This window comes from Hevea brasiliensis, chromosome 16, assembly GCF_030052815.1.
Source record: "Hevea brasiliensis isolate MT/VB/25A 57/8 chromosome 16, ASM3005281v1, whole genome shotgun sequence".
Taxonomy (NCBI): Eukaryota; Viridiplantae; Streptophyta; class Magnoliopsida; order Malpighiales; family Euphorbiaceae; genus Hevea; species Hevea brasiliensis.
Genome location: NC_079508.1, coordinates 61,902,382 through 61,913,132, shown reverse-complemented (window position 1 = coordinate 61,913,132; position 10,751 = coordinate 61,902,382). Strand labels below are relative to the sequence as shown.

Genomic DNA, 10,751 nt, shown 5'->3' with positions numbered 1-10,751 from the left:
ATGAGCTTAGAAAATTTCGTAAAAATTTTATACTAACCCCCGTGTTGTGGGCTTCGTGTAGGTACTTTCAATTCACAGAAATTCGACAGTTGTCCGAGTATGTGAATTTCCGGCCAGACCGACTGACTACCGAAAACGTCTTGGAATTGGATCAGGATTTTGGCTACCCCACCATTATCAGATGCCTTGAGCGCGTTCCCAAGATCAGAATCAGCATAGGTAAACCCAAACCTTGCTTTTTCGTAATTTTCTAGTGCTTAAATGGGATTAAAAATCCATAAAACATTCGTGGTAGCTCAGAAAATTATGATTCTTTTTGCATTAGCCTAGTAATATTGCTAAGGACTGTGGAGCAAAGTTTTAGAATTTTTAGAGTTAATTTGGGTAGTTTTTGCAAAAAGGATCAATTATAAAGACTAAACTGTAATTTTATATATTGTGATTGATGACTATTTGGATGGGCCCAGGAGGGGCTGTGTGATATGATTGAGTTGTGGGTGTATGGTTGGTGGATATAGAAGTGTGTTTTAAACCCATTTGCAGGTTGGGTAGGTCCTAGGTATAGGGGAGACTCTGCCGGATTTTCGACACGACTTAGGACGTATTTGGTCTTTTCTTAGTTTGTATTGAGTCAATTGTAATAAAATTGTCAGGTGAGCCGGGATAGCCTTCTTTCTCCGCCCAGCCGCTACAGTGACTGCTGTTAAGTCTGTGAGTAAAATATTAATTTTAATTGTAATTTCGATATTATTATATGTTCAAGCATGTCCATGTATCACTTATATGTAAATATCTATGTAGTTAAACTCTAGGCACGTTTTATGTTGCATTCATAACTGTTAAGTGCCATGGATGTTGTTGTGGTAATTTGGAGCAGTGTGCGTGAGTTGGCGTGCGTGTGGTGTGGTGTTGGCTATGGATAGGACGGGTAGACACGACTTGAGATCTTTGCTGGGACCGGGTCCTTCGGGGTAGACACGGCTTGAGTTCTTCGCTGGGATCCCGATTTGGTTTATTAAGTGGAAGTCCGAGCTTGAGTTTTTTGCTGGCACAGTTTGGATTAAGAGAGCTGTATAAGGGATCAGCTCCCATATATGTATTGTTTGACATTATCGGGTGTTTGAGTGCCCCAAATTACCTTTTTGCTGTTATGATGTGAAAATATTGCTGATGTTGCATTTCACTCTACAGGGTGCATTAGCTTTAGATAATTATAAAGATTATGGTTAAAATTGATATTTTACTCTATGAGTTGAACGCTCACTCCTGTTTATTATTTTTCAGGCTACAGGAGGATTTTTTTTGTTGTGGTTAACCTGCTTTTCTCCTTCGCAGGTTGTTTATTAATGTTTGTGAAATTCTATTAACTCCTAGAATTTCCACATGTGTTAGAAATATTTATTTGTTTTGGGGACTGTAATATAATTGTCATGTTGGGCCTGTAATATTATTGTTATATGCATGTTTGTTGGACTGGATGAGGGAGCTGAGCTTCCATTATTTTATGACAGTTGAGTATGTGGAGGGTGAGCTGAGCTCTCCAATTGATTATATATTGTGTTTACAGGTCGCGTGAGTCAAAAACTCCCTGTTGAAAGATCCACTTTATGGCCAGACTTTGTCCAGTTGAATTCTTAAAATTGGGCCCAAATGGACCTTAGAGTTGGGTTAAAGAATAGTTAGGCTTACTACGGGCCTCGGGGGCTTTAGGCTGGCCCAGGTCCTAGTGCCGGTCCGACCCATAGGTTGGGTCGTGACAATGACCCTAGGTTCATTATGTTTTTGCCACTGAATCAAAGCCAGATGGACGAAATTATTAACTGGTTCAGTTTGACTAATTTTCAAAACATGATTTTTTCTGAAGTAATAAGCAATACCTTCAAGGCAACCAGACGTACTATATTAACAAAGAGTATTAATTGCTGGTGGTTGTAAAAAATATAATCAATTAAATAATGGGAAGAAATTAAATTCTGATAGTCTGAAATGGAAAGCGGAGACACGTTGAGCCGACAGAAAGTAAGAAAAAAGAAAATCAGTGAACTGAAAATTCCAGAGACAGAATTTCAAGTGTATGTGTGTGGTGTAGAATCATAGGAGAGTATCCCTTATCTCTTCTCTCCAAGGTAGGTCATGAACTCATAATCCACCAAAGTTGAAAGTTCAATGCTTGTGGGGTAACTCTCATTCTTCTGAATAGATAATTTCAGTTGGAAGTATATGCAGCTTGTCACTATATTTGGGCATGGAATGGAATCATAGAAAAAAGATATAAGACAGATCGACCTTCTTGAGGTAACCCAACAATTAATAGTGACGAGGTGATGACACTGAAGCTTGAAATGCTAGTTAGGAGCTTGCAGAAAATTTTCACCCAAATTTGAAACACTGTCATGCATTTTTAAAAGTTGTACCAATTTCATCCTCCATGACAATCTTTGATTTCAAATTCACATTATCAAAATAATTAGCTTTGAAAATTTAGTGTATTACTTTAATGCACACTATTATATTATGCAACTGGAAGTCGTGGGCTACTAATTTAGTCATTCAAAGAATTATTTCTCCATTAAAAATTTCTAATATAAAGAAAATGATAAGAGAATTACAGTGCAAAATTTTATTACTCAAATATAAATATTTTTGTAAAATAAACTTTATGATGGGTATTGAGTTCATACAGTTTATTAATTTATTTTTAAATTAATTTTAATAACTGAATGTTTGAAATTAAAATAAGTATTAAATATTAAGCACTAAATTTATAAAATTAAAAAATTTACTTAAAATTATAAAATAAGAAATATGAATTTTTAAATCGTAATTAATTAATTAATTACGATTTTATTCATATTGATTAGAAACAAGTGTGACATCTCATTTCAAAATAAGTATATTTTGAGATAAAAATTTTGAAAAACTCTACCTCTTAATTTTTAAGGTGTGTTTGATAGAAAATTAAAAATTCAAGTATTAAATATTACTCTTATAAATTATAATCTGTAAGGAGAATAATTATTAGCTTAGTCTCCTTAATATTAATATTTAATCTCTAAAAAAGACATAAATACCAATAACAAAAAAATTAACATGTTTTCTTTTAGATATCTAAATAATATTAATAAGAATTAAAAGTTAAAAGAGTAATAATTATTTTTTGTTAACTTCGTATCAAACAATTCTTAAAGTTATCAACTTGACATATTCTCAACCCACTTAATTCTTAGTTTAAAGTTTGAACTTTAAAACCTACCAACTACCACATAGTTCTTCTAATAGATAAACCGATTCCTCACCAGACGAAGCGAAACTAATAAACAAGCTAGGGTTTTTTCTTTTTTTTTCTTTCTTTTTTAACTGTGCTAAATGATATCATGATTCCTTCTTTATATAATCATGAATTTTTTTAGTTATTTATAAAGATTTTCTTTTTTTATTTTAAAAAAGAAAATAGATGGATAAAAAGACTAATAAATTTTAAATTAATAATATTGAAGTTAATTTAAAACTTTATTTGATATAACGGAAACACAAACGCAAAACATTATCAAAATTAAAAAAACATCTAGACTAGATATGCAGAGAAATGAATGTATTTACTAACAGGGGTAATTAATTAATATGGAGAGGTTAGGAAAGAGACGGATACTTGACGGTAAACGGCAAGAGACTAAAAGGAAAGACTAGTGATTTATCCAGTCATAGTGTGGGGCATTTGCGCACCTCCCCACCTAAACACCAAAAACAACCAGTCCAAGTCAACCTTCCGGTCCTTCTCAACTACAGCTATATCTATAAATGAACTTCCAGTGTCTTTGAATGGGCCTGTTTTACTCTCTTTCCCTGTGTCTTGCTGCCATTGCTTTTGTTTTCCAATCTTTGGAAGGCTTATAACAGAAAGAGAGATAGAGCAATTAAAGAAAGAAATGAGAAAACCTTGCTGTGATAAACAAGGGAACAACAAAGGAGCTTGGTCCAAGCAAGAAGACCAGAAGCTCATCGATTACATTACAATTCATGGGGAAGGTTGCTGGCGTTCTCTCCCTAAGGCCGCTGGTATATTTATATATATATATATATATATATATATATATATATATATATATATATATATGACTGGGATTAAATAGAATTTAGTGTTTGTTTTGAATTATGCGTGGACAGTTAAAATTATTCTATGTTTAAATATGTTTGTTATATATGCTAACTTGATGGGTTTATTAATTTCAGGATTGCACCGTTGCGGCAAAAGTTGCAGATTAAGATGGATAAACTATCTTAGGCCAGACATCAAACGAGGCAACTTTGCTCAAGATGAGGAGGACCTTATTATTAAGCTCCATGCTCTCCTTGGCAACAGGTACTCTTCTACTATTTTTATACACATATCTTAACTAAAGGTCATGTTTTCTGACACCCAAACCTTTTGCTAAAACAAGTATATATGTATGTATATGTATGTACACACACACATAAGTCAAGATATGCTAACCAAAAAAATGTTTGTGGGCTGTTAGGTGGTCACTGATAGCTGGGAGACTGCCGGGCAGGACTGACAATGAGGTAAAGAACTATTGGAATTCTCATCTGAGGAAAAAGCTAATAAACATGGGAATAGACCCAAACAATCATCGCCTTAACCAAATTCTTCCTCGACCTCAACCAGAGCGAGTTTCTTCTCCTATTGATGAAGATACATGTAAAACCAAAAAATCCACGGGTGATTATATTGATAGGGTTTCTGATGCAGCAAGTTCTTCACTCGAAGAGAATGAAACTTCTGCTGGTTCTTCTGATATAAATCTTGATCTCACCATTGCTGTTCCTTCTTCTGCTCATACTTCAACTTCGGAAACCAGGCCAGAAAATTGCGATACTGCTGCAACTAGTGAAGTACGAAGCGAAACATTACCTACGCTACTTCTCTTCTTATGAGCAATTTAGCTGTCTAGGCAATCCTAATTAATTAATTCAGCTTTGCTGGTGCTTTTGATGGGAACTATGGCTATCTAATTAAGCTAGAAAAAAGAGTCTTTTACTGATATTAATTAGATCATTTGGTAATTGTAAACCTATTTCTGATGCATTTTAAGAGAATTAAAGACTAGGTAATTAGCTCATGCCAAGGAATGGTGGGGTTTTTTTTTTTTTTTGTAAAGCTTAAAACAGCAGAAGTTTAGAATGATAAAAAATAGAGATATTGAAGCTAATCAGTCGATGGAAGACCATATTCATGGATGTATAGGAGAAGAACTAAGTTGTATTTAATTCCCACTGGCAAATTAAAACTAATGTATTACGATTTATTAGCACTACTTGTTTAGCAGCTAGCTAGTTATAATGATCTGAAGAAAGGATGATATGAACGTGTAAGCTTTTGCTCTCTATTACTCAATTTCTCTCTTTTCATAGCGGTACTTCAAGAAATGGATGGAGCTTTTATAAATTCCATTATTTCCCTATTTGGGAAATTCTTGCCCCCATCATGAATTCAAACATAATATGTATGATAACACCCATGATTGTATTTTAAATTTATAATGAAATAATTCTAAATTTTTAAAAAAAAAATTATTTATTGAATTTAATTATTAATTAGTGTCACCAATTCTCGTCATAGAAATCATAACCGGTGGTTTTTAAATGAACTGAAATTTAACAAGATTTAATAACAATTTAGTGTTTATGGGTGATATTAATGCTAAAATATTACTTGCTTTTTTCTGTGCATGTCAAATGTTATTTAATAGTTTGAAGCTGCTATTCTTTCCCTAATTTTTATAAAATACTTGCTTATATATAAAAAAAAATTATTTAATATCAATAAATTTTAATTCAGTTATACTAAAATCATTTATGAGACTGTGAAATCTCAAGTTTGAGTTTTAGTTGGGGTTACTTGCATAAAAAAATGTTGTTTAACGATTTTCTAAATATAAACATTTTTGTTATAAAATAATAATAAATTTTATGCAATGTAGAGCCGGGGGCGTGAGGCGTAATATTATCAACTAAAATTATATAAAATGTACCAGGTGATGCATAGAAAAGATGGTAGAGTCACAATGGTCTTACTTAAATACCATCTCTTTAGACAGTATTTTCTAGACATACACTTTATACAATCCTAATAAAATTAAACCACTGGTAAGTACCGTCTTCCAATAACATTACCACGGTACTAAAGATTTATGCTACGAAGGCATAAATAGACAGGAGTCGCCAACCGGCTAATAACCGAGACATATTCAGTGTTTCTTTCGAGGGTCATGGATGACAACTTACTCATTGTAGAGTTTCCACCGTCGTTACCATAGCCCAATGTCTAGGTTCGGGATAGTGGGTGAGGTGTTCCAACCAATAGGAATAGAGGGAAAGGAGGTGGTGCCAATAGAGAGTGAGGAAGAGAGTGAGGCCAAAGGGGGAGAGAGAATTTATATGGGAGAGGGATAGAGAAAAAAATATTTTTTTTTATTTTATTTTTCAAAAAAATAAATTAAATGGGTTATATTTAAAATTTCTAACTATATTTTTTTAGACCCATAGGGCTTAATTAGTTACATTTAAAAACTACCTATATTAAATTTAAACAAAATAGAATTTTATTTAAATTTAATTAAATTCATTTCCAAAATTTTTATTATTATTATTTTTTTTAAGATCATGCCACGGAATTAATAATTTAGCTCAATGCTTCCAATTACATCTTACAGTCATATAATTTTTCATCATCGTGTTTCCCACAGCCTCAATACACATACTCATCATAAAATAAGGGTCTACAGTTTGCCCCCCACTTTGGAAAATGTTGAAATCAATGCGAAAGCATTACTCAAGTTTCGTCAAAGTGAAACTCAATCTTCTAATAACTATGAAACATTGGCTATAAGGATCGAGTACATCTTACTCGGTTCACATACTCTATGTTATGAGACTAGCTATGGTCTCATAACCGTGATAACTTTGTCATGTGAAAATCGAGTGCATCTTGCTCTGTCGATACACTCTGCGTCATGAGACTAGCTACGATCTCATGACAATGGCAACTGTGTGATTTGAAAAGTTATAGATTCGTATTTAGGACTGTGGTCCCAAACTACCTACGTATCCTCATCGCTATCCTGAGGAAGAATCAGACCCACTCGTAGTTCGACAGTTGAAATTGTGGTGATGCATGTTCTTCTACGCCTTATACACCTACAGGTGACATGTTGATGTGTGTTCTTCTACGCCTTACACAACTATGCCATATGCCCTAAACAACGTCTAAAAACTTATCAAAAAATATTTATCATGAAATATTATGGGTTCGTATTTAGGACCGCAGTCTTAAATTACCTACATATCCCTCTCGCTATACTGAGGAAGAATCAGACCCCTTCGTAGTTCGACACTTGAAACTGTGGTGATGCATATACTTCTACACCTTACACACTTACAGGTGATATATTGATGCGTGTTCTTCTACGCCTTACACAACTATGCCATATGCCCTAAACAACGTTTAAGGACTTACCAAAAAACATCTGTCATGAAATGTTGGGTTCGTATTTAGGACCGCAGTCCTAAACTATCTACGTATCCCCCTTGCTATCCTGAGGAAGAATCAGACCTCCTCGTAGTTCGATACTTCAAACTGCGTTGATGCATGTTCTTCTATGCCTTACACACCTACAGGTGACATGCACTACAGGGAAATATTAGAACGGAAACCGAATTTAGAAATGGATCCATTTTCGGTTTGTAATTTAAAATGGCTTTTGAAACGAAAATTGAGTAGAATGGGTTAAATATGTCAGAGACCAATTAATAATGAATTTGAAACCAAAATTTGAAATGGAACCTAATCAGTTTCTAAATTTTGAGACAAAATTTGGCGGCAAATTTATCATCGGTTTAGAAACCTATTACAAACCAATTTATGAAATCGAATTATGTTTCATTTCTAATTTAAGGATTCAAAGCTAGTCCATTATATTAAGTCATATTAGAAATCGATTCTAGTCAGTTTCTAATTAATTTTAGTTTAATTTAGAAACCGATTGCTTTCAGTATCAAAATAAAGGTATTTTCTATTTAATTTTAAAGTCAAAATAAAACCGATACCTATCGATTTCTAATTTCTATATTTACACTTAGATACCGATAACTTTCAGTTTCAAAATTTATCTATTGTATGTCTTATTTCATAAATTTTAAAGTCAATTTAGGAACCGATTCTAGTCGGTTTCTAATTCCTTTTAGTTTAATTTAGAAACTGATTGCTTTCGGTTTTAAAATGAAGTTGTTTTCTATTTATATTTAAAAACTAATTTACATCGGTTTCAAAATTAATGTAATTTCTATTTTATTTATCAAAATAGAAACCGATACCTAACAGTTTCTAATTTCAATTTTTACACTTAAAAACTGATAGTTTTCGGTTTCAAAATTTATCTATTTTATATTTTGTTTCATAAATTTTAAAGTCAATTTAAAAATCAATTCTAGTTGGTTTCTAATTTCTTTGTTTAATTTAGAAACCAATTGCTTTCGGTTTCAAAATGAAGTTGTTTTCTATTTATATTTAGAAATCAATTTATATCGATTTCAAAATTAATTTAATTTATATTTTATTTATTAAATTTTAAAGAAAAAAATAGAAATCGATATCTATCGGTTTGTAATTGCTATATTTACACTTAGGAACTGATAACTTTCGATTTCAAAATTTATTTATTGTATATTTTATTTCAAAAATTTTAAAGTCAATTTAAAAATTGATTCTAGTCAGTTTCTAATTCCTTTTTTAATTTAGAAACTCATTGCTTTCGATTTCAAAATAAAATTATTTTCTATTTATATTTATAAATTGATTTATATCGGTTTCAAAATTAATATAATTTCTATTTTATTTATTAAATTGTAAAGTAAAAAATAGAAAACGATACCTATTGATTTCTAATTTCTATTTTATACTTAGAAATCGATAATTTTCGATTTCAAAAATTATCTATTGTACATTCTATTTTATAAATTTTAAAGTCAATTTAGAAATCGACTCTAGTCAATTTCTAATTCTTTTTTTTAATTTAAAAACTGATTACTTTCGGTTTTAAAATGAAATTATTTTCTATATATTTAGAAACCAATTTATTTTGGTTTCAAAAATTAATATATTTATAGTTATATTTAAAAACTAATTATTTTAGTTTCAAAACTATTCTACTTCAAATTAAAATTTGATTTTGATCAATTTCTAATTGTAATTTTTTGTAATAAAATTAAAATGTCCCCTTCTTTTATTTTCGCAGTCACTTTCTACCATGTAATTTGGTTCAATCCTACATGATTTTAAATTGAATGAAAGAACTTACTAAACCCATCAAAGAAGCCCCTCCCCTGATCTTAACCATCCAAGCTATCCAAACCAGATCTTGACCCTCTAATCTCTAGTATATATTGTTCCCTTTTTTTTAGCAAACCCTGACACTTTCTTCTGTACTGTTGTGCTGCCTCATATCTGCCATGTGCTCTCCCCTTTCCTAACCAGAGAAAAAAACTCAAGAATCATACGTTATTTTTTTTTTTTTCTGTTTTCTGGAGTACACCATCCCTCGAATCCCATCCGGATCAGCCACAAAACCTAGGGGTTTATAAAAGCCAAGAACTCGGGGTTCTGAATACAAAGCAATGTTCGCAATCCCCTTCTTTAACAGCTCCTGTACGAGTCTCTCCAGCACATCCTTCCCTAATCCAATCCCCTGATACAAAGGATACACCACCACGTCCCAGATGATGGCATTGAAAACATTGTCCCCTGTGGCCATAGCAAATGTAACCGGCTTCTAGGTTTTCTTGTGGCCCACCCAGAGGAGCGAGTTCATGTTCTCCAACACCAGTTTGATCTTCTCCGAGTCACTCTTGGGGAACCTGACTGCCATAAAGACAGTTGAGGTGGTCGAGGTTAAGGTTGGAGATGGTGCGATGGAGGACGAAGCCTCGAGACTCGAGGTCCTTGTCAGAGATGGAGTATTTGTTAGCAATGGTGGTGGCGGTGGGGTCATATCTGCAGAGCCCAAGGGGGGTTTTAAGGTAAAGAGAGCGAAGAGGATGAGAAATTGTGACACGTAGAAGCATTTTCTGTTTCCTTCTTTGCTATGTCTCAAGGAGGGCGTTAAGGACAGTTGAGACTGTGGCTTTGGTAGTAACGGAAACCTGTGGCTGTGGTGTTACCCTTATCTTTGTGAGGATAGCGTTTGATACCACAAGCCTATTAGCTGTCACGCAAGGTAACTGTAGTTTCCCGTTTAAGTGTACAACAGTTCACGTACTTTGTCCTTTGTAATTAGCATTTAGTAATTAATGTTGTTATCTTCAGTTAACAAAGAAAATTATATGATGATATTTTGCTTATTATGTCACGACCCAACCTATGGGTCGGACCGGCACTAGGACCTGGGCCAGCTTAAAGCCCCCGAGGCCCGTAGTAAGCCTAACTATTCCTCAAATCCATAACCAGGCCCACAATTTAGACCCAATATGCATATAAGATAATTTAAATTAAACTGTTATAATTTCATTTTGGGCCAACTTAGCCCAGAAATTTTCAAAAAACTAAAATCAGGGGAGCCCAGCTCAACCCTATTACCTCATTTACAAACGGTTTAAATACCATACAAATCTTCATTTATTAATCTCAAAAATTTAAATTAACACAATTTCTAACAAGCTCCACACTATTACTAACACATGCGGAGTTCTAGATTTTA

The 10,751-nt window shown here is 33.0% G+C and overlaps 1 protein-coding gene and 1 pseudogene across 2 annotated transcripts; one reads left to right on the top strand and one right to left on the bottom strand.

The window, feature by feature from the left end:
- Positions 1 to 3,823: 3,823 nt before the first annotated feature.
- LOC110658989 (MYB-like transcription factor 4) lies at positions 3,824 to 5,315 on the top strand. Of its 2 annotated transcripts, none has more exons than XM_021816804.2 (3): positions 3,824 to 4,026; positions 4,231 to 4,360; positions 4,518 to 5,315. In XM_021816804.2, exons 1-3 carry the CDS (start codon positions 3,927 to 3,929, stop codon positions 4,933 to 4,935), a joined length of 648 nt encoding a protein of 215 aa, XP_021672496.1. In that variant the 5' UTR covers positions 3,824 to 3,926; the 3' UTR covers positions 4,936 to 5,315. The 2 variants fall into 2 exon arrangements, with proteins under 2 accessions (XP_021672496.1, XP_021672495.1); XM_021816803.2 differs by having other exon boundaries at positions 3,824 to 4,056.
- Positions 5,316 to 9,542: 4,227 nt separating this feature from the next.
- Positions 9,543 to 10,119, bottom strand: LOC110659020 (GCN5-related N-acetyltransferase 1, chloroplastic-like; annotated as a pseudogene).
- Positions 10,120 to 10,751: the final 632 nt, after the last annotated feature.